This window comes from Canis lupus, chromosome 23 (assembly GCF_003254725.2).
Source record: "Canis lupus dingo isolate Sandy chromosome 23, ASM325472v2, whole genome shotgun sequence".
Lineage (NCBI taxonomy): Eukaryota > Metazoa > Chordata > Mammalia > Carnivora > Canidae > Canis > Canis lupus.
The window spans coordinates 49,658,195-49,685,333 of record NC_064265.1 but is presented as its reverse complement, the minus strand read 5'-3'; the positions used below and the strand labels follow the sequence as shown (position 1 = coordinate 49,685,333).

The window sequence follows — 27,139 nt, the reverse complement described above, 5'->3', positions numbered from 1 at the left end:
GTAATGAGTCCAACAAATTGGTCGTTTGCTAAGCACCCAGCAAAAATACGAGGGAAGAGATACACAAACACATTCAGTAGATGCAAGATAATTTAAAACATTATCAAAAAAAAAAAATTATCCATTTGCCACATCTGGCACACTAATGTTTAGAATCATACTTCAAAGAGTGAAAAAGAAAAAAAAAAAAAAGAGTGAAAAAGGAAAAATTACAAATGTTGGCATCACAGTATGCAATCCCAAACAGAGATAGATCCAAGACTGCACGGGTGCTTTCAAGTTATGTCACAAGTGCTTTCCTTACACCCCCCCTACTTAGCATCACCATCATCCTCTGTGATTCTGACATTCAAATGGAAAACAAATATGACAATTATACCTCTGACCATGAATATGGCCTTAATTCATCTAAGAATTATAGAATCTCTAATTCTGAAGAATAACAATCCCAACTTTAAATCTGTCGTTCTACTAAACTATGCATATGCATCTAGAAATATCTATACCTGAACAATGAGCAAGTGTTGTCCACACTAATACTGAAGACTCCATCTTCTCTAACACTTTTTTTGTGTACAGTACCTCCAAATACCTTATTCATCATCTGTTCGAAGAGAAAATAAATTGACATTAATATAAATTAAAAAAATTACCCAATCATTTTCTTATGCTAATAACTTATATTCCTTTGTTTTCAAGATATCTGCTATGTTTCTGCTCCAAAAATAATGAGTTAAATAAACATAGACAACTTGGTATTATTAAATATAATTATACAATTATCATGAGGAATAGTTATAAAGCAAAACTAGATTAGAAATCTGACCTGAGGTTAATTTCTATTAAACACTGGCAGATTTTCCATTGAGTGTACTTTAATTTTCATCTTTAAAAATAGAGATTTAATACTTACATCTGAGTTTAATTTAAGAGCATTTTAAAAGGTACTCTGAGCTTAGAAAAAGCTAAAGCAGGCGATATGAAAAGCTGTGATATTAAAACTAGACAAGCATAAACTTCTCCAAGTGATGTAACCGTTGGCCCCAAAGGAACAGTGCGAAAGCCTGTAGAAGGCCATGTTGTGGAAGAGCATAAACAGGAAAATCTGTCTTTTTTTTTTTAAAAGACTTTATGCATTTATTTGAAAGAGAGATGAGCACAAGTGGGGGTGAAGGGCAGGAGGCGGGAGGAAAGACTCCCTGCTGAGCAGGAAGCCCTGGGATCCTGACCCAAGCCAACAGCAGGCAGTTAGAGAATGAGCCAGCCAGGTGCCCCAAGAAGATCTGGTCTTTCGATTAAATTCATTTATAAATCCCCTATGCCTACGGACTCTTATTCCAAATGGTCTCTTCATTCTGCCCCTCCCTGGATCAATCTTATTTATTACTCACATTTGCCTGACCCCCTCCCCAACACCAAATAAACACACACAAAAATTCTACATTTCTGCCTTGATGTATTCACCGTGACACATCTCAGAGTACGTCTGTTCCACAGAGGTGTCAGAAGATACCTGCCGTAACCATACAGGATACAGGCTGACCCTGCTCCTGACAAAAAAAAAGCAGGCAGAGGGCTAAACAATGCTCATCCTTATAATGCACAGCAGAATATTCTTCAAAACCATCAGCAAATAAATGCTGACCTCTACATTCTGCTCAAGACATTCACAATAAAGCTTCCTGAGATAAAACCTTGGGTTAATAAGTTCAGTAGGAAATAAACTTGTTCATTCATTTGGCCCAGTATTTCCCAAACAGAAAACCCAGGTATCCAACACTCTCTGCAGGACATGAACTACCACCCAGTTTAGGAACACTGCGACAGTCCCCCCTGCCGCTATCACCGCTCTTCTTCCCCGTCATTCTCTACTCCAGCCGCGCAAGCTACCTAAGTGCTTGCCAAAATAGACCAAAATACACCTGTTCTCTCCCCCAGGTCTTCAAGTCTCTTCCCAGTCCCAGGGGGTAACAAAGTATGTAGCGCAAAGCACTCATTAAAGTTGCTGGACCTGATGGCCCAGCAGTTTAGCACCGCCTTCGGCTCGGGGTGTGATCCTGGAGACCTGGGATCGAGTCCCACATCAGGCTTCCTGCATGGAGCCTGCTTCTCCCTCTGCCTGTGTCTCTGCCTCTCTCTCTTTCTCTCTCTGTCTGTCATGAATAAATAAATAAAATCTTAAAAGTAAATAAATAAGCAAACAAACAAACAAAATAAAATAAAAGTTGATGGAAAATAAGTGCTTTCTTCTATAGACGCCGTGAACTTTATGCACCTCTACCTCCCCTAACTTGCTGTCCTTAGAGGACAGCTGAGTGATCAAGAGAACTAAAACTGTTGAAACTCAACACAATTTAAAAGCCCACAAAATCCAAATTAAATGTTACAAAGCCAAGGGCTGCAGTAAAATTTAAAGCTATCTCACCTGTTCAGGAGGCTTCCAGGTATATTTCTGGTTCTTAACTATGCTACTTAAGGTTGAAATGCAAAGAGTTGAACACCTAGCTAAGCTTGTGTTTGTGGAGGAAGAGAGAACTTTTATGTATAATGAAACAATTTGCTTTCTTGTTACAGTTTGTTTTAATATTCTGTTTTGAGGGCATCCCTGGAGGCCCAGTGGTTTAGCACCTGCCTTCTGCCCAGGGCCTAATCCTGGAGACCAGGGATCAAGTCCCACGTCCGGCTCCCTGCATGGAGCCTGCTTCTCCCTCTGCCTGTGTCTCTGCCTCTCTATCTCTCTCTCTGTCTCTCATGAATAGTTAGATAGATAGATAGATAGATAGATAGATAGATAGATAGATAGATAGATAGATAAAATTTTTTTAAAAATAGCAAAAAAATTGGAAAAAAGCCATCAATACTAACAGTGAATATATGATTAATCTGTGCTAAATAATAAATTCAATAGTGAAAATGAGTAACTTACAATTAAATGTATTAACATCAATGAATCTTAAAACCAAAGCTGACGATAATACACACAGGATTTCATTTACATAAGGGTCAATGGGCAAAACTAAATAATGTATTACTTAGGGATATGAACTTAGGTATAAAGCTACAAAGAAAACAAAGGAGGGCAGCCCAAGTGGCTCAGCGGTTTGGCACTGCCTTCGGCCCAGGGTGTGATCCTGGAGACCTGGGATTGAGTCCCACATCAGGCTCCCTGCATGGAGCCTCTTCTCCCTCTGCCAGTGTCTCTCTGTGTTCTCATGAATAAATAAACAAAATAGAAAAGAAAAGAAAGAAAACAAAGGGAATGGGGACGCCTGAGTGGCTCAGCGGTTAAGCATCTGCCTTCAGCCCAGGGCATAACCCCAGGGTCCTGGGATGGAGTCCCACATGGAGTTCCCTGCATAGAGCCTGCTTCTTTCTCTGCCTATGTCTCTGTTTCTCTCATGAATAAATAAATAAAATCTTAAAAAAAAAAAAAAGGAATGAATAACAACTCAAGAAAAGTGCTGCCTCTCACTTGAAAGAGTTTCAAAAGTTCTATTTCATTTCTTGTGCTTAGCAAGGGTATATAGAGATAAAAGAAGCAATGAGGAGACTTTTTTCTTCTAAAGCAAAGAATTACCAGGAAGCAACTAAAAAGGCTCTGATGATAGGAATTCAGTGAATGAGAAAAAAATGGTACTTAAGATACTGAAATGTACTAAAATTTCAGGATGCTATTGGGGGCAAAAAGTACAAACTAGGGTGAGACCTTTAGTGTAAACTTATCCAACTAACAGTGACGAGGAAATATTGGTCCTTTACAAACAGCATATTAGCTAGATGGTATCATCTATACCAATATTTTATAGAAAGACAATTTTTATCTAAAGGACCAAATTCAGCCTAATCCATTGTCCTACTACGTAAGTTCAGAAAGACATAAAAGCAAATTGTTCTACACATTTAACGTGAGCACATCTAGCTCTGGCTACCGTAAGATCCCCACTGTAGGGATCCCTGGGTGGCGCAGCGGTTTGGCGCCTGCCTTTGGCCCAGGGCGCGATCCTGGAGACCCGGGATCGAGTCCCACATCGGGCTCCCGGTGCATGGAGCCTGCTTCTCCCTCTGCCTGTGTCTCTGCCTCTCTCTCTCTCTCTGTAACTGTCATAAATAAAAAAAAATAAAAAAAAATAAAAAAAAGATCCCCACTGTATGATAGAAAAATTAAGTGTTACAATTATATGGAGGACTGGCATAAGGGAAAAAGTCAATCACTAGCACTTAAATTAAGGCAGCATTTTCCAGAGACATTTCACTTTAAGTGGGTCCTGAAAAAATATATCTGTGAGACTCTTCCTTACAGAATAATACCTCTCAATATACTAAAAATATTTAAGTTGTGCTGTAGGACTACTCTAGCATGGGAGATCAATAAGTTATGTAAATATATCCTAGGGCAAAGGCATATGAATAAAAAAAGTCAACCTCTTTCCCATGTTCAACTTAATCAAGATGAAGGCTCTAAGAAAATACATTCATTAGAACATTATACAAAAAAAAAAAAAAAAAGAACATTATACAAGAAAATTAAAAAATAAGTTATTAACAAAGTCAAATTCATTATCACCACTTGGCTCTTCAGAGAACAGAGCCTTTGACTAGAAAATGCTTGTTGCTGGAGAAGAAAAATATCCATTGTTGTAGCCTTTGTACTTTGAACATCACATATTTTTAGGGATCAGTATTTCCTCCAAATCAAAGTGGAAAACTATAACAATTAGCAAGAAATGAAATATAGTAAAGCTCTTTTACAGACCAGTGATTCCTAATATTCTATTCTTGTTTCAAGTATAATAAAAATATTCATTCTTATGTGAACATTGATTTATATTTCTTTCCTTCAATGAATGCTCCAGAGCCAGCTAAAAGAAAATATACTGGTCTGCTCATTCTCTACCTTTTAAACAGCCTCCTTCTGTGCAATATTCATAGTAAAGCACAACAGTTTCAACCAATTAAAAAAAAAAAAAAAAAAAGGCTCCACATACTAAAATTTCAAATTATCTTCAACCCAAAGACTTAAAACAATTCAGTCATTGGGAGAAAGAACACATTATCTTAATTATTAAGCCATATATACAAGAAATCAAAAATTAATAGATAATTCTCAATAATAAATTAGGGAGGACCAGAGTATCATGAGGAAATTAAAAAGCTGATATTTCAATTAACACTGATTCCATTTAGTCAGTAGAATCTCGTAATTAGATTAATTCCACTTGTATTCTGACCCTGTCCTCCCTTCACTTTAGTACATGCTAAAGCCTAACGGTAGGCACAAGAGAAAAGAGATCAAAATGATTCACAAACAAGTGAATCCAGTCAAAATTAACATCACCTATTCTTATCATAGAAAATTCTGAGTTTAAAAAAAAATTTAAAAATGGGGACACCTGGGTGGCTCAGAGGTTGAGCGTCTGCCTTTCGCTCAGTTCGTGACCCTGGGATCATGGGATGGAATCCCACATTGGGTTCCCCGCAGGGAGCCTGCTTCTCCCTCTGCCTGTGTCTCTGCCTCTCTCATGAATAAATAAATAAAATCTTAAAAAAAAAAAAAAAAAAAAGTCAGGGGAGCACAGGAAGCCCATGCAATTTAACTGAGGCTCAGGTACTGTGTGGGGTTTTTATTCTTTTTCAGGTCACGACCCTTCAGAATGAGATTAGGGCAAGGGCTGCTGATCCAGCTGTGGATCCAGGGAGCTCTAAAATGAATCTCTACCATCCCTTTAAGGTCTTTCTGGTTCCTCTCAGTGTTGTCATTGCCGAGGTCAATTTTGTAGTTGTTCAGGTGAGCTCCTTTTTGCTGTCTTGTGAGTCTTAAGCCAGTGATCCAGATTCCCAAGGAGTGGGTCTCCAGAGGGCCTCGCCCCTTCCCGGTACCAAGTGTGTGCTCCCAACCTGTGCGAGGGTGGGCTTTCCAAAAGCAGTGAATTGAGAAATTCTGCAAATGGTAATCCGGATGATTGGCGTGTTTCTCTTGGGCCTGGATTTCCATTATGTTAATGAGGGTAGATAAATACACTGTGTCTTTAACGGATGAAAAATTAAATGTATGCTGTGAATTTATTGGTTTGAGACACTGAAAAATTTTCATTAGACAATGTTTACATACCTCACCCGAAGAACCTTTGAGAGTGTATATATGAAATTTAAAAATATGTTAATTTACTTTACAACAATATGTACAGCTATAAAAGTTGGGGTTATTTTACCTTTGAATATATACCGAGTTCCTTAAATACTGAAATCTGTGGACTTTATGTGCTTCTGTGTTTTGCTTTCCTATTAGATCATGTAGGAAACTGTGTTCTTATTGGTAAAGGGGCCCTCATTGAAATTCAAGCTTGGAAGGATTTCCTTTGTTGTTTCTGATTTTCTTGTTTGGTTTTGAGGGATTGGGGTATGGAGCTAGAGGATGTGTGGAGAGGGATTTCTCTAACACTGACATCTATTCCACAAGCTTTTTCTAGGCGCTTATTTTATTGCAGTCTATTAAACTTCTTTGATATTAAAAAAAAAGTATCTCGCTTCTGACAGTAGAAATAGGCAAATTACTCTAACATGTCAATTAATAATTACTCAGGGAGTACCTTCCCAGCTAACTCAATTTTCAAATGATATGGTTAAGTAAGACACACTGTTAAAAACTATCTCAACTAAAATATCATTTTGCTTACAAGCACTAGAGATAACTTTTCTTAAATGTATTTATTTCTGTTCCCACCTCCTTAGTATATAGATCTTATTGAATAAATCATTCTAAGTGAGAATTTAGCACGTTTCTGGCTCAGTATCATCTATCATCTTATTCAGTAATCATATTCTACTTGTCTAATAAACCTATACTATTTAAAGTAACTAAAAAAAAGTGTCAAAGTAGCCAAAATAGAGTTCTAAACACTTAACTCATACAAGAATAGTTTTATCTCTAGACCTCAGTCCCTATTTATTGTTTTTGATACAATATCGTGTCACATACTGTATCAATAATTTTGATATAATCAAAATTAACATCACCTGCCATGGCACACACTGACATCACATGCCTCCAAACGAGATGGCTCTAAGAGCACAGCATCACTTCTGTGGTACTCCAACCAAAAAAAAACATAACCTGAACCTAACAATGAGGAAACATCAAATAAACCAAAATGGAGGGATAATCCACAAAGTCACTGAAATGACTTTTTTTGTTTTTTTAACTGTCATGGTTATGAAAGAGAAGACTGAGGAATGGTTCCAAAACAAAGGAGCAGAAGTGACAACTAAGTAGAACACATGGTCCTGGACTGAATGCAGTAAGTACTACAATCCAAGTACAAGGGACATCAACGAGACAAACAATGAAATGTGAATGCAATCTGTGCATTAAATACAAAACTGAATCAATGTTAACTTCCCCATTTTGATATCTATACTGTAGTTACACAGGATAGAGCCCTAGTCCTTTGGAAATACAAGTAACAGGATATCATGTGTGCAACTTACTCTCAAATGGTTAAAGGGTAAGGGGTTGGCGCCTGGGTGGCTCAGTGGGTTACACATCACTCTTGATTTTGCCTCAGGTCATCATACCGAGGTCATGGGATTGCGTCCTCCCCCCTCCATCATTCTCTCCCTCTGCCCTACGCCTGGCTCATGCACATGTATGCGCTCTTGTGCTCTCTCTCTCTGAAATAAATAAATCTTTTAAAAATATATCAACAATAAAAGAATTGAGAAAAAATATAAAGGAGTTCCATATACTATTTCTGTAACATGTAAATTTGAATGTCTTTTTTTTTTTTTTTGGACAGTGTTATGTTGTATGCAGTGATATAGTTACAGCTCTAAAAACAGATTTCCACTCAGGTCAGTTTTGCCACACTGAAACAATCTGTAAACAGTGCACAAATTAGCTCATACAACTAAACATGCTAGATACTCTAAAGACAGAAAATATTAATACAGTGAGAGTCACAAACAGAATAAATTAAGTCCACTCTTCAGGCAAATTCACAGATGTACCTGCATGCCATAGCAAATTCCAAGAACGGGCTTGCCAATAGTGAATATTGCTGGATCAAACCAGGGAGCATCTTCTGCATACACAGAATTAGGTCCTCCAGAGATGATAATAGCACTGTGGATTTAAGGAAGAGAGTCAGTGAAAAATCCTCTAATGGCTAGTTTTATCACGAAGTTTATCCCCTCTCCCCCTTCAAGCATGGAGGGAGACTCAGCACAGATTCAGAGATTTTGTTATGTTTTCAGTATATTGTAGCAGATCCAGCCTTCACACAGCTTAATCATTTCTATTCTATTACAACGTGTGAAAGTCCATCAATTCAACCAACATTCACTTGTTAATAAGTACAAGCTTCCAATACATAAATTCTAATGTTTCTAACTGCGAAGGTTTAGCATGAATTTGTTTTGTCTTCCTCATTAATGAAGGACATAGATGAAAATTCTAAAGGAAGACGGAGATTCTGAAAAGCAAGGAGTACAGCAGGTCACAAAAGACCCTGGATGACTCAAAGCAAAATACAACAAAGGAAGACAGGATATGAACAATAACCTAACTGCCTGTTGAAAATCTGCCCAACATTCTCAACAGTTTTACCTAGGGTTCTGGAAAGGCAGCTAACATATGAATTTGCCCATATGGCATTCTCTCAGAACCCAAGGCAATACTGTAACTTCACTATAGTTTACAGAGCATTCTGTGGATTAACTTGGGAGTCCAACTGTTATTATAGGAAAGGCTGAAACTGAGGCCTATCAGAGGCCAGGCTCCTCACCTGGCCACTGATACATCTAATTTGGCCCTCAGCATACACTCCAAAGATTGAGAACATTTTAATGTATTACGAATTTTACATAAAAATCCAGATTTCTGGATTTTCTTTAGAAAGAGGGGGGGAAAAAGTCTGATAGCACTTGACCTTCACTCTCACTTGGCTAAGAATAACTGGAATCACAGAGACCTGAACCTTCAGACTACTCATGTTCCCCGGTTTGCCATACATGCCCTCTTCTACAATACAGGCGTATCTATGCTTGTCACTTAATTTAAGGTATCCTCTAGCTCATTTTAGGTTTGAGTTTTGCAGGAATCCTGATTTATCTTACATTTCTAAAGGAAAATGCATTATAAGATCTAACCAAAATCCTCTTACAAACTTAAGCAAATCACTTTATATTAGCAGCTGCCTGTCATATAAAAACACACAAACTAAAATGCAGGTTTATAATCCATTAAGAATGATATAATAAAAAATTCATAAAAATTACAAGATAGGATGTTTTTTAAAAGTATAACAATTCAACTGAGCTCAAAGACCCCACTTTTTGAACTTTGTATTGTTAACATGAATTATGCTATTTATCATGTTCGTTAGCCCACCTCCTACAAAAGAAACTAAAGACAACCTCCCCAGATGATGAATCTTACATCGTTAAGATAACAATCCTAAAGGGATGTAGTCTTGGCCCTAAAGGTAGATATGCAACTTAGCTCTTTAAAAATGCATAGGCTAGGGACACCTGGGTGGCTCAGTGGTTGGGCGTCTGCCTTTGGCCCAGGGTGTGATCCTGAGTCATGGGATCCAGTCCCACGTTCCCTGCGTGGAGCCTGCTTCTCCCTCTGCCTGTGTCTCTGCCTCTGTGTGTATGTGTCTCTCTCACTAATAAATAAATAAAATCTTTAAAAATGCATAGGCTAAAATTCTTTAAAACATACTTAATTATCAAGACCTCTAGAATTTCAGTACATTATACTTAGTTTTATAAAAGATAACCACCCCAGGGCTGCCCAACATCCCTCAATAATCTGCTAAACAACTCAGGACTATAAGATTCTTAATACTATTAAAAAGAAAAGGCAATGGACTTAGTAAAGGCTATAACTCAAGCAGTACTTAAGCCAATTATGGAAAATTCTTATCTCAATAACTCTTAAGAAGAGCTAATCATTCATTCTGAATCTCCTAGTTCTACCCTGCAATTATTTTGAAACTAACTTGTAATTATAAAGCCAATAAGCCACAAGGCATTCCAAATACCAATCTGAAGCAGGTCAAGCTTCCAAACACAAGTAGGTTAAGATGTCTCTTTTCTCATAATACTAATACTCTAGGAAAAGGATGGTCAAATAGATATCTCAGCAGAAAAGATTATAGTAAGCAAAATAGTTCTATACTCCTACACAGAAAGAACCTCTAGACACAAGCAGGACCTAAGATTTGTTTATGATCAGGTGACAAGGAAAAATAATTAGCGTTCTATTGCCAAGTATCTGGCTTCTTATTCTCTAACATTTTAGCCTACGTTAGTTTGCTGGAGATATTCTTTTTGGGGTGAAGGAAATAAAGGAGCTTAGATGTGACATAGAGCCATTCAGAATTCTCATGTGTTTTGATTCTCTAAAGCTGTTCCTCACTGGCAAACTGAGACAGTTGAATTAGAGTAACTCAAGGGTCCCTTCTTACTCTAAAGATTCTACAGTTTAAAAGAGAGGACTGTTTTTAACTGTACCCTAAGACTAGGACACAGTTAAATTTCAATCTGTCTTTTCTGATTTCCAATCCATTCTATTTCAGAAACAAGAATCACAGGATAAACATGTCCATGAAGCCTTTAAAAGTTAATCATTTCTCTAATGGAAAAAATTACATTTTTAAGATAAATTAACATTGTTATCCTGGAAGAAATACAGTATTATTGTCTAAGACCCAATCATTTTTTATTTTTTTTCTAAGACCCAATTAAAGTAATAAACTGCAGTTGCTTGCTTCTGGTAACACTCTTAAAAAAAGAGTATCAATTCCATGAGAAAAGGTATAGCATTAACCAGAAATTGTTAAAGGAAGAATATATATATATGTTGGCTATCATTTTGACTAGTTCTGAGTATATAAGCTGTTGAATTAGACCCTATATCAGACTTGAGAAATCTTTGTATTTTAGAAACTTAGTCTCTTGGGGATAGGAGGCAAAAAAAAGACTCATTGGACACAAAATTCTTTTAGCCACTGTATATATTCCTTTGATCAAATGCTCCGGGATGAATGAATGACTTAATATTCAAATGAAAACTTCTTGTAACTGTGCAATTAAAATTAGGGTAATCTTTTTAACTAAAAAAAGGGGGGGGGGATCCCTGGGTGGCTCAGCAGTTTAGCACCTGCCTTCGGCCCAGGGCATGACCCCGGGGTCCTGGGATCGAGTCCCACATAGGGCTCCCTGCATGGAGCCTGCTTCTCCCTCTGCCTCTGTCTCTGCCTCTCTCTCTGTCTCTCTCATGAATAAATAAATAAAATCTTAAAAAAAAAAAATCTGAACGATGGAAGAAAATTTCTTGTAAATCCACTGCAGGTTTTGTATTCATTTAAAAAATTCAGTGCCTGGGGCGCCTGGGTGGCACAGTCAGTTAAGTGTCTGACTCTTGGTTTCAGCTCAGGTCATGATCTCAGGGTCCTGACATAGAGCCCCACTCAGGCTCCATATTCAGCATGGAGACTACTTAAGATTCTCTCTCCCCCTTTCTCTGCCCCTCCACGCTCTTGCTCTCTCAAATAAACCTTTGAAAAAGAAAAAATTCAGTGCCCAAGCAAATTAATAAAAAAAATTCCACAATCTAAGCTCAATCTCATAGAAAATATAAGTGAAAAGTCTACCGGAATCCTTGCTCTTTTATGGCAAATGCTGGTGTTTCCAAGGGAAAGATTTCCGACTTCACAAACAATTCTCTCACTCTTCGATCTATGACTTTCCCGTACTGGGCACCAGCATCCAGAATGACAACAGCTCCTTCATAGTGGTGGCCATCCTTGAGGTCTCCTCCAGCATTCTCCAGCTGCAAATATTAAGGCAAATCTCCTCTTAATTACAAAATTTAGAGCTCCTTTAAAAAACAGTGGTCACTATCAGTTCCAAAACCACACAGAAAAAACAAACAAACAAACAAAAACTGTTAACCTAGGACTTTGAGTTGCCAATTCAAAGCATACCTTTTAAAGGGAAGATTTTTATACATATCCATACATGGGCATACATAAACACTTTAATAAAAGCCAGCATTTACTGAATATGTAATACAGTCACCTTTATACATAAATGCATCTTATATGTATTATCTGATAAAGTGGGTATACAACCCAGCTGTGCCAAAATACAATCCTAGTTTATGCCTGGTAAACTGGCATTATTACTAATAGTGCCTCCTTTGAATCTCAAAAGCATCCTAGTTTTACTAATAAATTATAAAGTCATCCTATCTAACAGTCACAGCATTCCTATGAGGGATACACTGATGAGGAACTGAAAGTTTGCTGCCAGAGTATAAGCATGCTCAAATTCACCTGATTGGGATTTTTTTGTATTACTGGAGGAAAATGCTATATATACACATGCATCTAACCCATAACATCAGAATTTTAAAAGGCTTTTTAAATCTTATCTCTGTCAACTATACATTGATAATGCTTTTCTGGAAAGCAATTTGGCAAAATGTAAAATTCTTAACTATGTATGCTAAAACAGCTACCTGGAACCGACTTCAAACTAATGCAAGAGTAGGTGGGTATGGATGAAACCAGATTACTTATGTACCGAAATGACTGAAGTCGGATGAAAGGTACATAGTGTTCATTTCAGTCTAGTCTCCATTCTGTTTTTGTATCTTTTACACAAGAAAAAACTTTAAAAACATGTATGTACTCTGGAAAAACACTTGTAGGAAGAATATAATAATCCCATTTTAAAATATTTCATCAAGTAAAAGAATGTATATGCACATATAAAGAAGATCCCAACGGAGAGATAAACAGAAAAATATTAACAGAGGTTGTATGAGACTGATAAGCTACAGGTGATTTATATTTTTTTTCTTCATACCCTTCAGTAGGTTTTAAATGTTTACAACAAACATTCCTGGGGATTTTCCCCCTCCAGCTGTAAAATCTGCACATAAAAAAGCGTAAGCAAGCCCTTCACACACCTATGTAATCCTTTCCATTCCCTTCCTTCCTTTCCATTTATACGAAAAAAATAAATGCAGACTTCACAAAATCCCTAACACTTCTGCTACAGTAGTGAAACAAGCAACAATAACAGCCATCCACAAAGGATTTGTGAGATGGACTGAACCACAGGCCAGAAAGAATTACTGAGATGGCAAAAATGAAGATTTTAATCATATAAATACTGAACAATGTGCCGAAAAAGCAGATCACAGAAAGAAGTTTACAGAGTGCAAGAAATGCTAAAACTTTTTCCTTTCAGACCTTTGCCCTTAGTCTACACACAAACACTACTCTTTAAAGAATTCATCTAAAATTCCTTAATCTTTTTTTTTTTAAAGATTTTATTTATTTATCCTTGATAGACAGAGAGACAGAGAGACAGAGAGACAGAGAGAGAGAGAGAGGCAGAGACACAGGCAGAGGGAGAAGCTGGCTCCATGCCGGGAGCCTGACGCGGGACTTGATCCCAGGACTCCAGGATCGCGCCCTGGACCAAAGGCAGGCGCCAAACCGCTGAGCCACCCAGGGATCCCCTAAAATTCCTTAATCTTACTTTTTTGTAAAGAATAGAAAATGTGGGAGCGCCTGGGTGGCTCAGTCGGTTAAGCACCTGGCTCTTGATCTCAGGGTCATGAGTTCAAGCCCTGCACTGAACTCAGGCAGGAAGCTCTGCATCCAGCGTGGAACCTACTTAAAAAAGAAAGAGAGGAGAGGAGAGAGGGAATGGAGGGGGAGGAGGGGAGAGAGGGGCAGAACGTGCTGGGGCGCCTGGCGGACTTGGTCTGCTCTTGACCTCAGGGTTGTGAGTCTGAACCCCATGTTGGGTACAGAGATTACTTAAAAATAAAAGACTTTAAAAAGAAGTGTTTTTGAATGACTACTTTGTTACTGTGTACATTTCTCAGATTTCAGTCCCTTTATCTCTATTATACTGTTTACCAAATCCAAGTACAACCTGTTTTTACACTGTAGACAGAGTTCTCACTTTGCAAGATACCAGTGTGCCTAAATTTGAGTTATGATTTCTATCACGGTTTAGTTAACACGAGTCTGCAACAACACGGCTCAAATTTCAGTTACCAGTTCTCGTAATTACACTAAGTACAAACTTCACTGCCAGCTCTTCAATCCATAAATCATCGCAAATAAATATTATGACCAGTGACCAGTGTGTCCCTTCTTTCAAAGTTTACTGGCAATTGGACACACAAAAGCAACAGCTAAAGTTGTGTTACCTCCTCGTTGCCCAGTGATAAATCCACAGGACATTTTGAACCCATGGATAATCCAAAGGGGGAAGGGATCAACCCAGATGAAACTGTAACAAAGAAATGAAAAGTAACACACTGGAAGTAAAATAAGAATCCGATGTAAATGAGGTTACAGGAGAAATAGGTGGCCACGGCAGTGTAGACACTGCTGCAGTTTGAATGGCTCTAAATGCACAGCCGGAGGAGCCTGGTGAAGACGAACTTATCAACATCACTGAGGAAAGCAACTGTGATGAAAAGGATGCCAATGTCCCAGAGAAAGTGACTCTAGGGAAATAATTCACATTATAGAAATTCTCGGAGATATTTCATGACCTTTCAATTGTAAAGGATAAAATGTTGAAAACCATTAAAGCATAGAAAAGAGGGATCCCTGGGTGGCGCAGAGGTTTGGCGCCTGCCTTTGGCCCAGGGTGTGATCCTGGAGACCCGGGATCGAATCCCACGTCGGGCTCCCGGTGCATGGAGCCTGCTTCTCCCTCTGCCTGTGTCTCTGCCTCTCTCTCTCTCTCTGTGACTATCATGAATAAATAAATAAAATCTTTAAAAAAAAAAAAAAGCATAGAAAAGATATAAAGGGAAGCACTGTTTAAACTAGTCTCGATCAGAATTTCACAAAGAAAACGGAATTCTCACTGTGCTGTTTTAACTTATACTAAACAGCCGCAGTATTTTATTTCTCTACACTTGTATAAGTAACAGTAAGATTTAATGTTTTAAGAAAATATATTTTTTAAAGATTTTATTTATTCATGAGAGACACAAAGAGAGAGAGAGAGAGAGAGAGGCAGAGACACAGGCAGAGACAGAAGCAGGCTCCATCCATGCAGGGAGCCCGATGCAGGACTCGATCCCAGGTCTCCAGGATCACGCCCTGGACCGGAGGCAGCACCAAACCACCAGGCCACCAGGGCTGCCCATGTTTTAACAAAACATTTTAAAGGACCTAAAACCATTATAATCTTCCCACGGATTAATTAAAATTCCTTTGCATGAGGAACACCTAGGTGGCTCCATCGGTTAAGCATCTAATTCTTGATTTCAGCTCAGGTCATGATCTCAGGATGGTGCGATCAGGCTCGGCAATGAGCTCTGCATTGGGCCTGAAGCCTGCTTAAGATTCTCTGGACGCCTGGGTAGCTCAGTCAGTTAAGCATCAGACTCCTTGCCTCATCTCCGGTCATGATCTCATAGGTCCTGAGATCAAGTCTGTACCAGGCTCCACACTCAGCAAGTCTCCTTAAAGATTCTCTCCCTCTGCCCCTCCTGCAACACTTGTGCATGCACTCTCATACTCTTCAAAAATAAACAACAACAACACTGCTTCGCATGATTTCAGCTTGCACAATCTTTTTATGGTCATTTGACTACTATATGGTGAGGACTGTCTATTTCTTTAAACCAACTAATTTTTACTTAAATGCATTTTTTTTTAAAGATTTTATTTATTTATTCATGAGAAACACAGAGAGAGAGGGAGAAAGACACAGGCAGAGGGAGAAGCAGGCTCCACGCAGGGAGCCCGATGCGGGACTCAATCCCGGGACTCCAGGATCAGGCCCCGGGCTGAAGATGGCACTAAACCACTGAGCCACCCGGCTCCCCAAATAAACGCATTTTAAAGTGAATAATGTATACTGGTTTCTTACCAATTTTTGAAAAAGTTCAATCATATGACATCCGAGGTCATTGAGGAAATACTGAATCCTCGCCTCATTCTTTCAACCTCAGGTATCCAGCACAAAGCTTCAACAACTCCAGGGAAAGCAGAAAGGTCACCAGTCATGAAAGCAAAATTTCCTTTCCCTCAAAACCTAGACTCTACACACTCCTACTTCACATAGAGCTATAAAGCTTGATGAGACTTCCAAACCTTAACCGATTAGAAAAAGGACCCTAATGAGAAAAGAAGGTGTAAAGGCAAATAGTAGAGACAAAATTCAACACTACATGACAGAAAAATCTATTAAATCTATTTATACGATCTATTAAAAAGTAAACACACAGGGGTCCCTGCTTTGCTCAGCCTGTAGGGTGTGTGACTCTGGGTCTCAGGCTGTAGAGATTACCTAAAAAACCAAAATCCTTAAAAAAAAATAAAAATAGGGCAGCTCTGATGGCTCAGCGGTCTGAGCCCAGGCTCTGCCTGGGTCTCTGCCTCTCTCTCTCTCTCTCTCTCTCTGTCTCTCATGAATAAATAAATAAAATCTTTTTAAAAAAAAATAAACACAAAAGCCTAAAAGGTTAGCATGCCTCTCAACTGACTTGAGGTCATCATAATAAGTAAATGGTCATAAAGATACCTTTTAAGACATCAATAAGACAATAATAAGGACACAAACCATACCGGTGCCCTAATGCAACAATAAGCAGACGAACCTGGCAGATTCTCGTAAGATGGAAATGGTATCATTTCTGGATCTTCCTGAATTTCCAGGCATCACTGAACAACTACGCAGCAAAACCAAAAACTAATTGACAAGTTATCCTCCAAAATACAAGCTGGTGGGAATAAACCACCACAGTCACAAACTCTAGTGTTACAGCATTTTTGTGGGGAACAGCCTAGCTTCCCTGAGTATCTTGAGACTAGAATTCCAAAATAGTCAACAAGTACTATCTAGAAAGCACAGGGCCCAGGGGTACCTGGGTGGCTCAGTCATTGACCACCTGACTCTTGGTTTCAGCTCAGGTCACGAGCTCAGGGTGGTGAGATCAAGTCCCAGGTCCAGCTCCCCAATTAGCAGAGGAATCTGCTTGAAGATTCTCTGCCTCTGCCCCCCCATCCCCCCCTTTTTAATTTTACTTATTTATTCATGAGAGACACAGCGAGAGGCAGAGACACAGGCAGAGGGAGAAGCAGGCTCCATGCAGGGAGCCCAAACTGGGACTCGATCCCAGGACTCCAGGATCACGCCCTGGGCGGAAGGCAGGCGTTAAACTGCTGACGGCCCAGGGATCCCTCTCACAGGGGAGGGGAGGGGAGGGGAGGGGAGGGAAAAAAAGGAAAAGAAAAGAAAGCACAAGGTCCAACTCAACTACAGCGGCTGCACCCCGGGGGGTGGGGGTGGGGGTGGGGTGTCTACTCCAATAGTGCATGGGTGGTGGGGGGAACCCAAGGTAAGGCTTAAAGGGGTGGAAGTTTAATCACCATGAACCTTCCCACTAACAGGCCAGGCTCCTTACTAGGCCAAGACTCAGAAATGAGGAACAACTGCTAGAAACCAACACAATTAAGCAGGACAAGGGCAAAGAAGGAAAATAGAAGGGTCATACTAAAATAAGGGTTAGGAATCAGAGCAAGGAATCATCAGAAAACAAGCTGCCATTATTTCAACAGAAGAGGGGGCTCTGTAAAAGTTTTTTTAGAAGAACCAAGATTCCTTCTAAAACTCAGAAAAATTATATTCACATAAAAGTGAAATTACAGAAATCAAACCCAATGTTACTCAAAGTAAAAAAAAAAAAAAAAAAAAAAGAATAAGGAATAAACATCCCTACAAGAGCAAGCCAAAAAGAAACATCAAAACTAGAAAGTATGACTTCCAGACGAACTCAAAAATACTAAGAAAATTATACAAGGCATAAAAGAACGGGAATCAAAATTAAACTACAAACCTAGAATGACCTATTTCAATATTCTTTTTACATTTTTATTTAGATTCCAGTTAACAATGTAATATTTGTAGACTTTAGTGATTCAGCATTTCCACACAACACCCAGTGCTCATCACAACTGCACTCCTTAATCCCCATCACCTGTTTAACCCACCACCCACCCCCCCTCCCGTGACCATCTGTTCAGTCTCTACAGTTAAGAGTCTGTTTTCTTGGTTGCCTTACTCTCTCTTTCCCACTCTTTGCTCATTTGTTTTGTTTCTTAAATTCCACATATGAGTGAAATCATATTTGTCTTTCTCTGACTTATCTTGCTTAGCAATATGCTCTGTAGCTCCATCCAGGTCACTGCATGGAAAAATAGGGACCACTTCACAAATCTGCCTGTCATCCTTGCACAGGGGCCATGCTAACCTTTGCTGTACCAACACATATGCTTAACAAAATTACTGGGCTTTAGAGAAAAAAACCTTTCAATACTTTGGATAAAAAGCACGCATGACTTATAATTCATTCAACTATACATTGGCTGTGCATAGTTTTCTGTATCCATGTTTTCTTTTACAATACAAAGATTTTTCATATAAAAAGGGAACATTCCCTTTGCACCTAGTTATTTCATGTGCTTTACACATTTTCTTATTCATAATGACATGTATTTCTATTTTACAGATGAAGACAATGAGACTCAGATACTATGTCACCTGCCTGGGGACACAATGGCAGAAGCAGGAGGTAGATGTAGCTCTTTTCAAAGCCCAAAACAATTAGCACTTGGAAAAGGCAGAAAGAGGAAAGTGGGTAAATAAATATGCATTATATTTTTGGAAGACTACTTTCTTTCTTTTCTTTCTTTTTTTTTTTTTTTTTTTTGGAAGACTACTTTCAAAGTTATTTTAATTTTGATATTTTTGTATTTAAAAGCAGTTTTATTACTTCAGAAAGTTTGCTTATGTGACTGAATATTTTGATGTCTGAGAAAAGTAGTATTATATACCATACAAATGATTTTGGAAAGTCAATTTTCTCAGTACTAAATCTATTCAGGTAGTTGCTCTCCAAAAAGACATTTTAAGAGACTTCAGTTGCCAAAATGAAAGTTTTAGGGTTAAAAGAGATTTTAAGAACCACCCCCAACACACACACACACACACACACACACACACACACACATCATCTGGGTTACTCAACTACCCACAATAATCCTTTCATTACCAAAAAGGCTAGTGGAAGTAGCATATTTACTTATTTAAGCTCACCACACCTTTAACTCGGGACAAACTGTACATTTTCTTCAAAGAAAATTACCTCACACCTTACGTACTTTAGAAATGTACAAACTGGGATCCCTGGGTGGCGCAGCAGTTTGGCGCCTGCCTTTGGCTCAGGGCGCGATCCTGGAGACCCGGGATCGAATCCCACCTCAGGCTCCCGGTACATGGAGCCTGCTTCTCCCTCTGCCTATGTCTCTGCCTCTCTCTCTCTCTCTGTGTGTGACTATAGTAAATAAATAAAAATTAAAAAAAAAAAAGTACAAACTTCACTGAAGGTTTTCTTTAAAAAAAAAAAATCATCTCACAACACTGAACAAAATTTGAGCCTACAAGGGTTAAATCAAAGAGTTAAACTCTCTAGCTCCTGACCTTATTATATGCTATTATATGCTTGTTCTACCCTCCTTTTCTTGAAAACTTTTAAACTTACAGAAGGTTGAAAATATGGTACAGGGGTGCCTGGCTGGCTCAGCCAGAGGAGCATGCAACTCTTGATCTCAGGGTCATGAGGCCAAGCCCCACAGCAGTTGTACAGATTATTAAAAAAAAAAAAAAATTTTTTTTTAAATAAACTATGGCACAATAAACCCCACTCTCCACCTAAATTCAACATTAGTAATATTTTGTCGCATTTGCATTATTTCTATCTATATGTACTCCTTTCCTCTTAAGTCTTGGAAAATAAATGATAGATCTTTCTCTCCCCAAAACACTTTTCTGCATGTACTTCCTATCAACAGGGACATTCCCCTATATAACTACAATACACAATTACATCCAAGAAATTTAATACTAAAAGTATAAATTTCCTCAAATGTCACCAATAATGTCCTTTATAGGTTTTTTAAGACTTATTTGAGACATGAGCATGAGAAGGCTTGCAAGCAGTGGGGAGAGGCAGAAATAAACTCTGGAAGCAACACACACACCCCTGAGCAGGGAGACAGATCCTGGACCGGGAGATCCTGACCTGAGCCAAAATCGAGTTCACCACTCAACCAACTGAGCCACCCAGGTACCCCTCAGTTGTTGGGAGGTATTTTTTCTTTTTCTTTTTTCTTTTTTAATTCCAGACCCTATCAAAAACCACAGATACTATACTCACATTGTCATTGTCTCCTTCAACCTAGAACTATCTATTTACCTTTTTACAGTCTTTTAGGGCACGAAAATTTTTTTTTAAAGTTCAGACCAGGGCGCTGTGTGGCTCAGTGGTTGAGCATCTGCCTTTGGTTCAGGGCATGATCCTGGGGTCCTAGGATTGAGTTCCTCATCGGGCTCCCCGCAGGGAGCCTGCTTCTCCCTCTGCCTGGGTCTTTGTCTCTCTCTGTGTGTCTCATGAATAAATAAAAATTAAAAAAAAAAAAAAAAGTTCAGACCAGCTTTCTGCAGAATATACCTCAACCAGGATCTATTTATAGTCTTATGATTAGATTCCAGATAAACATTTTTTGGGAACAATCTTGCACTGGTGATATAATTAATTATGCCTATTCCTGATGTAACAAAATGCAAAGGACATGATGTCATTTTCATTATTGGTGATCCTGACTTTGATCAGTTGGTTAACAAGCCTATGTGCTTAAAAGTAAAAAAAAATTTAATTAATTAATTCTGATTCCAAGTCCTCTCCCTGCTTAAAATCCTAAAATGATTTCCCCTTAGAATAAAGTTCAATTAAGTCCAAAATACCTTCCAAGCCTTTTAAGACCTTGACCTACTCTTTACCCTAAATGGCTCTTTAAACTCTCCATGATCCCACAGAGGCTAATGTCCTCTCTGGCTGAAAAAATCCAAGCATGGATAAATCAATCTCAGACATGCCAAATAAAAGAAGCCAGATGTCTCTAAAATCACAGTATATCTTAAATTTTCCATTAGCTCAATGACACAGCTGTCAATGCCACGGCCATAGTTATGTACAATTTGACATAAAATCCCCCAAGGGAAAGAGATTCCCTAGAGTGTCTCAGAAAATTTCCCTTAGAGCAGAAAGATGCCCCAAGGATTTCAGCAAAAAGAAATATAGCTGAGCTTGGCTGAAATTCATCTAGGATAGACATTCTGGAGCTTTATATAACTCACCAAGTCTGTCGTTTCTCTATGCATTCTATAAACACTTGAGTAAGACCCCTGGAGGGTGCAGTGAGTTGTTACTCCTGGTAGTATCACTGGACAAGTGCAACCCCTTAACATTTCAGTCAGCAAAACATTTAAAAACCATTTGGAAAAAAAAAACAATTTTTGAAGAACTGAGTTCTGGTTATTACCTGAAAAACTTCCATTGACATCTTCTGGTAAGATCAAGGAAGTACTAGCATCAAAACTTGCAGAATGAGTTGTCAATGGCCTGGAAAAAAATTCCAGAAGTAACTGAGCATTCTCAAGAAATGCTGAATCATCAATGCGCTTGATGGCATAGAAAATGTGTGGAAAAACAGTTCTTAGACAACTCGAGTCAAAAAAAAATTTAGAAGAGCCAGACTAAACACAAAAGAAAGCTTAAAAATACCAAAACTAATTCATTTCATATATTTTTGGGATCTGTAAGTGGTAGATGATTCTCCAAAGAGCCAAAGTCTCCTATGCTGTATAATATATATGTGTATCCCCTGGTACAGTAATATACAACACTATACGTACACATTTAGTTGTATATGCAATGCTTACCAATCTTCAGCTGTTTCATTTTGCCTAAATTATGATCACGGACTTCTGCTCTATTTATCTAGAATTTCACATTTGTAGACATTAAACACTGAACAAAAATTATGATCACTCAATTCATGAGTTCATTTTTCTCTATCTCCTTCAATCTGAGTATGTAACCTATGAGCTTCTGTTGGAATTCCCTCGATGAATTAGAATGTTTTTAAGTTTTCAGTGTTCTCAGGGCCCCCGGGGGAGCTCAGTCAAATACCCATCTCTTGATTTGGGCTCAGGTCATGATCCCAGGGTTGTGAAATTGAGCCCCGTGTCAGGCTCACACACTGGGCATGGAGCCTGCTTGGGATCCTCTCTGCCTCTCCTGCCTCTCTCAATCAATCAATCAATCAATCAAGTTTTCAGTGTTCAATAGGTCTGGGAAATACAAGTCCCTAGTGACATAAACTACTGTCCTAGCATCTTACTGCCCTTGGTCTGCTACTGACTTCATACATTGAGAAAATTCTTTTCCCTAATGCAACTCCACGCACTTAGTAGGTACATTCATCACTCCTACTTTGTTTCTACATGTTATATGGAACGAAGCCACCACCATCTTCATACTGAATCAATTTGTACTTCTGATTAGAACTTCATCTGCTTTTGTTTTGTTTTTCTTCATCTGCTTTTGAATAACTGTCTCTTGGTTCTTTAAAGTCATTGCAGGGGGATCCCTGGGTGGCGCAGCGGTTTGGCGCCTGCCTTTGGCCCAGGGCGCGATCCTGGAGACCTGGGATCGAATCCCACATCAGGCTCCTGGTGCATGGAGCCTGCTTCTCCCTCTGCCTATGTCTCTGCCTCTCTCTCTCTCTCTCTCCGTGACTATCATAAATAAATAAAAAATTTAAAAAAATAAAATAAAATAAATAAAAAAAAATAAAGTCATTGCAAATCATCTTCTACAAATTTAAAGTGCCAACAGCTCAAGTTCAAGGGCACCAGGGCTAAACAGAATGAACACAGTTTGAATGAACTCTCTAAATCAATGAATTAAAAAGCAGTTTAGCTTGGACTCCAATACTACTTCTAGCATTCACTTAAAGACAGACCCCCATACACAAACCCTAACCACAGGAATGACTGAGGAAGTCCATTTTCTCAGATAAACTAAATATAGTTCTAATGGATTTAATTTATACATATGAACATCACATAAGAAAATAGAACCACAAGGCTATATTCTCTTTCTTATCAAACTTGCAGGGAAATAAAAACTTAGTCCAACATTATAATTTATAATACCAATGTTTAAACCTTTTGAAATCATTATTTTCCCCTTGGATTTCAATTATCCTAAAAGAAGTCTTTTCAGAAAGTTATGGCAATGTTATCTGACAAATGTAGCCAATTCTAAATTAAACAACTAAGAAAATTGGCACCGTTGGTGAAAATCAAAGTATATTATTCCTTACCTCATGATTTTTAAATCCTTTAAAGTTTTACTACAGTAGTTTTTCCATTCATTGGTGAACATTAGGTAACTGAGAAATGAACAAGGTTATCTCTAACTAAATCTAAACCACTATTAATTAGCCCAAATCAATCTGTGTTTTTCTAAAAGTTGGCTGTGTACACACACACACAGACAACGTTCAGCAACAACTGTTGTCATACTAGTAAAATATTTTTTAAAAAAGAACTTTTCCTTTCAAGATTTGAGAAAGAGAGAGAATGAGCAGGAGGGCCGCAAGGAGAAGGAGAGAATCCCAAGCGCCTCCATGCAGGGCTCCATCTCACAACCCTGAGATCAGGACCTGAGCCAAAACAAAGGGTCAGATGCTCAACCAACTGAGCCACCCAGGAAGCCCGAAGGGAAAAGTTCTGAATTGTGTTGATCTCAGTTTACACTCCTCCCAAGTTTTTTCTTTATACTGACCCTTTGTTTTCTCTACTGACTGCATTCCTATTGTGACTCAATCGATCATTACAACAAAAAATACTTCTTTTGAAGCTGATTAAATGTGCACATGTGTGGACCTAGTCACATGAACAAGCCCCAAAAGTTCTTTGCAAAAATGTAAACAGAGAAATAGAAATAACACAGATTTATTCCCAAATTTCACTGCCCCTCTTTGGAGGACCTCAAGACAACACTTTTCATGTGCAAATGAAAGATAATCAAAGAGCTAAATATACTGAGTTTGTGAAGAGATCCAATTTTGCATCCCACATAATTATTACTCCTAAAATACCTTAAAGGAATTTTAGCTTAGGAAAAATCTATACATTTTTTTAAGGAAAAAACCTTAAGTTTAAGCAAATGTCACAATTACACAGGTATTCAGCACATGGCTCATTTTTCAAGATGCTACTATTCTACTTCATGAACCCAATCTCCCCTCTATATGTGGCCCTTTCTACTGTAATATGTGCCTGAACTACATTGTGTTGCAAATAATAAAACTTGAAAAAACTACTCACAAAACTGGTGAAGTGGGGCACCTGGATGGTTCAGATGGTTAAGCATCTGCCTTTGGCTCAGGTCAAGATCTCCAGGTCCTGAGCAGGGCTCCCTGCTCAGTGGGGAGTCTGCTTCTCCCCCTGCCTCTGCTTCTCCCAGATGCTCATAATGTCTCTCTCTCAAATGAATAAATAAAATCTTTTCAAAGATTTTTTTTAAATTTAAAAACTGGTGAAAGTAATGGGAAGGAATCAAGCATGCATCCGGTGTTTCCAGTATGAACTCTACCACAAGTAACTGTATAGTTGATGAAAGTTCTTTATAATTCCAGGAGGGGCAGCCCCGGTGGCTCAGCGGTTTAGCACCGCCCTCGGCCTGGGGCATGATCCTGGAGACCTGGGATCGAGTCCCATGTCAGGCTCCCTGCATGGAGCCTGTTTCTCTCTTTGCCTGTGTCTCTGCCTTTTTCTCTGTGTCTCTCATGAATAAATAAAATTTTTATAAATAATTAAACAATCAATCAATCAATCAATAAATAAATAAATAAAATAATTCCAGGAAAAACAGAATTAGAGTATCACCATTTTGCAACCTTTAATAAAATAATAGACCTAAGCTACTGTGTATGGCTTACGAAAGGACCCGTACTGATATGCAGATTGTGACTAGTTCATAATAAAAGGCACATAAATTCTCTGTAAGCATTCACATAGTTATATAACAAGATGATAAAATAACTTTATTTCTGCCCAATCTACAATAAGAATTGGGGCTTTGGGGCAGCCCATGTGGCTCACTGATTTAGCGCCACCTTCGGCTCAGGGCGTGATCCTGGAGACCGGGATGGAGTCCCACGTCGGGCTCCCTGCATGGAGCCTGCTCCTCCCTCTGCCTGTGTCTCTGCCTCTCTCTCTCTCTCTGTATCTCTATTAAATAAATAAATAAATCTTTAAAAAAAAGAAAAGAAAAAAGGAATTGGGGCTTTTATGTACTATGTTTTAGATTTTTAAATTTCATTTGTCTAAAAATTTTTTTAATTTTAATTTTTAATCTGTATGTGCTCACTTCGGCAGCACATACAGATTTTTAAATTTCATTTGTCTAAAAATTTTTTTAATATTTATTTATTTATTCATTCATTCATGAGAGACACAGAAAGAGAGAGAGAGGCAGAGACCCAGGCAGAGGGAGAAGCAGGCTCCACGCAGGGAGCCCGACGTAGGACTCGATCCCGGGTCTCAAGGATCACGCCCTGGGCCAAAGGCAGGCGCCAAACCGCTGAGCCACCCAGGGATCCCTCATTTGTCTAAAAATTTCCTGCATTATCAGCACTGGTGAACTGAAAATTTAAAAAATGGTTCTTTCCAGCAGATCGGTGGAAAGCACTGAACTAGGCATCGGCTGTTAAAATCATTAGGGGAAAGACTAATGAGAAACTTGATAATAAACGGGTAAGTGGGCAATACTTGATCTTAATGTACAAAATAGAGAATATGGAAGTACCTCTCACTGTGAGGCACCACGTCAACAGATGAAGGGAGTCTGAGCACGTGCTTGTGACCGTTGAGCTGGTTAGGGGCTTTATGCTCTTCGCTCTCCTGATGCATGTTCTTAATATTCCGTGTGTCACAGACTCTACCTGTGGCCCTAACTCTTCACTGTTCCCCACCGCTCTGCCGTTTCTCATGTGACTTTGCAGCTCATCCTGCGTTAGGCAGAATATATTTCCTCATTCTTGACACTGGGCTCAACCATGAGGCTCTGTTTCGACCGACGTAATGAGGGCAGGAGTGAGAAGAGCGCCAGGCCACTGGACGACTCTACTTGCATCCTGCGCCTCCGCCGTCGCGCAAACATGAGCCTCGCAGGCCCCAGAAGGGTGCAAGTAGAGGAGCTCAGCAAGGCTGAGCGGACTCACAAACTTGTCAGCAATAAATCAGTATCACATATCCTTCTGAAAATGTTTCATACCAGCTAAAGTGAAATTTTACAAAAACTGTTTAACACCCAAGCATCCAGGGCAGGTTCTTTTTATTATTTTTTTTAAATTTATTTATTCATGAGAGACACACAGAGAGAGGCAGGGACATCGGCAGAAGGAGAAGCAGGCTCCCTGTGGGGAGCCCGATGTGGGACTCGATCCCAGGACCCCAGGATCATGACCTGAGCCAAAGGCAGAAGCTCAACCACTGAGCCACCCAGGCGTCCCAGGGCAGGTTCTAAATCTGTAACCTACTGGGATTTTGCATTCCCCAGCCACATATAGCGAAGTACAGAAGAACAGAGGGCAAAATTACACAAAATGGCTATATAGTTCTCTGTGACATTGTCCTTAAGATACACATTACACTGATTTTCTAGCTTTGGAAATTTATTTTTTTTAATTTTTTTTTTTTTTATTTATGATAGTCACAGAGAGAGAGAGAGAGAGAGAGAGAGAGAGAGAGGCAGAGACATAGGCAGAGGGAGAAGCAGGCTCCATGCACTGGGAACCTGATGTGGGATTCAATCCCGGGTCTCCAGGATCGCGCCCTGGGCCAAAGGCAGGCGCCAAACCGCTGCGCCACCCAGGGATCCCTAGCTTTGGAAATTTAAAACACAAATGCATACTTATCTTTTTCCCAAGGTGTAATTAATAAAGGAAAAACATCAGGAAAGAGGAACCACTTAGGGGCACTATTAACCTCTGGAGAGCTAGGCCTGGTAAACCACAAATTGACCATACCAGGGTAACATGCCTCACAGACAAGCTGACAAGAATATTATTAAACACCTGAAAATATAGGGGCACCTGGGTGGCTCAGTCGTCGAGTGTCTGCCTTTGGCTCAGGGCGTGATCCCGGGGTCCTGGGATCAAGTCCTATA

General features: G+C 39.1%; 1 protein-coding gene and 1 non-coding gene across 5 annotated transcripts in view; both read right to left on the bottom strand.

The window, feature by feature from the left end:
• The window catches only part of GMPS (guanine monophosphate synthase), a 76,444-nt gene that overhangs the window by 39,493 nt on the left and 9,812 nt on the right, over positions 1-27,139 (bottom strand). For 2 of the 4 annotated variants that reach the window (XM_025436035.3, XM_025436036.3), the window contains exons 2-4: positions 11,658-11,836; positions 8,005-8,119; positions 507-604 (exon numbers count right to left, since the gene is read on the bottom strand). In XM_025436035.3, the coding sequence (XP_025291820.1) occupies positions 507-604; positions 8,005-8,119; positions 11,658-11,836 (392 nt within the window). Of the gene's footprint in view, positions 1-506; positions 605-8,004; positions 8,120-11,657; positions 11,837-14,239; positions 14,300-21,437; positions 21,518-27,139 lie in introns of those variants that run through there. The other 2 variants (XM_025436037.2, XM_035705201.1) reach the window with 2 other exon arrangements.
• Positions 18,250-18,358, bottom strand: LOC112652626 (U6 spliceosomal RNA). The gene has a single exon (XR_003131616.1). It is a non-coding gene; the product is annotated as a U6 spliceosomal RNA (small nuclear RNA).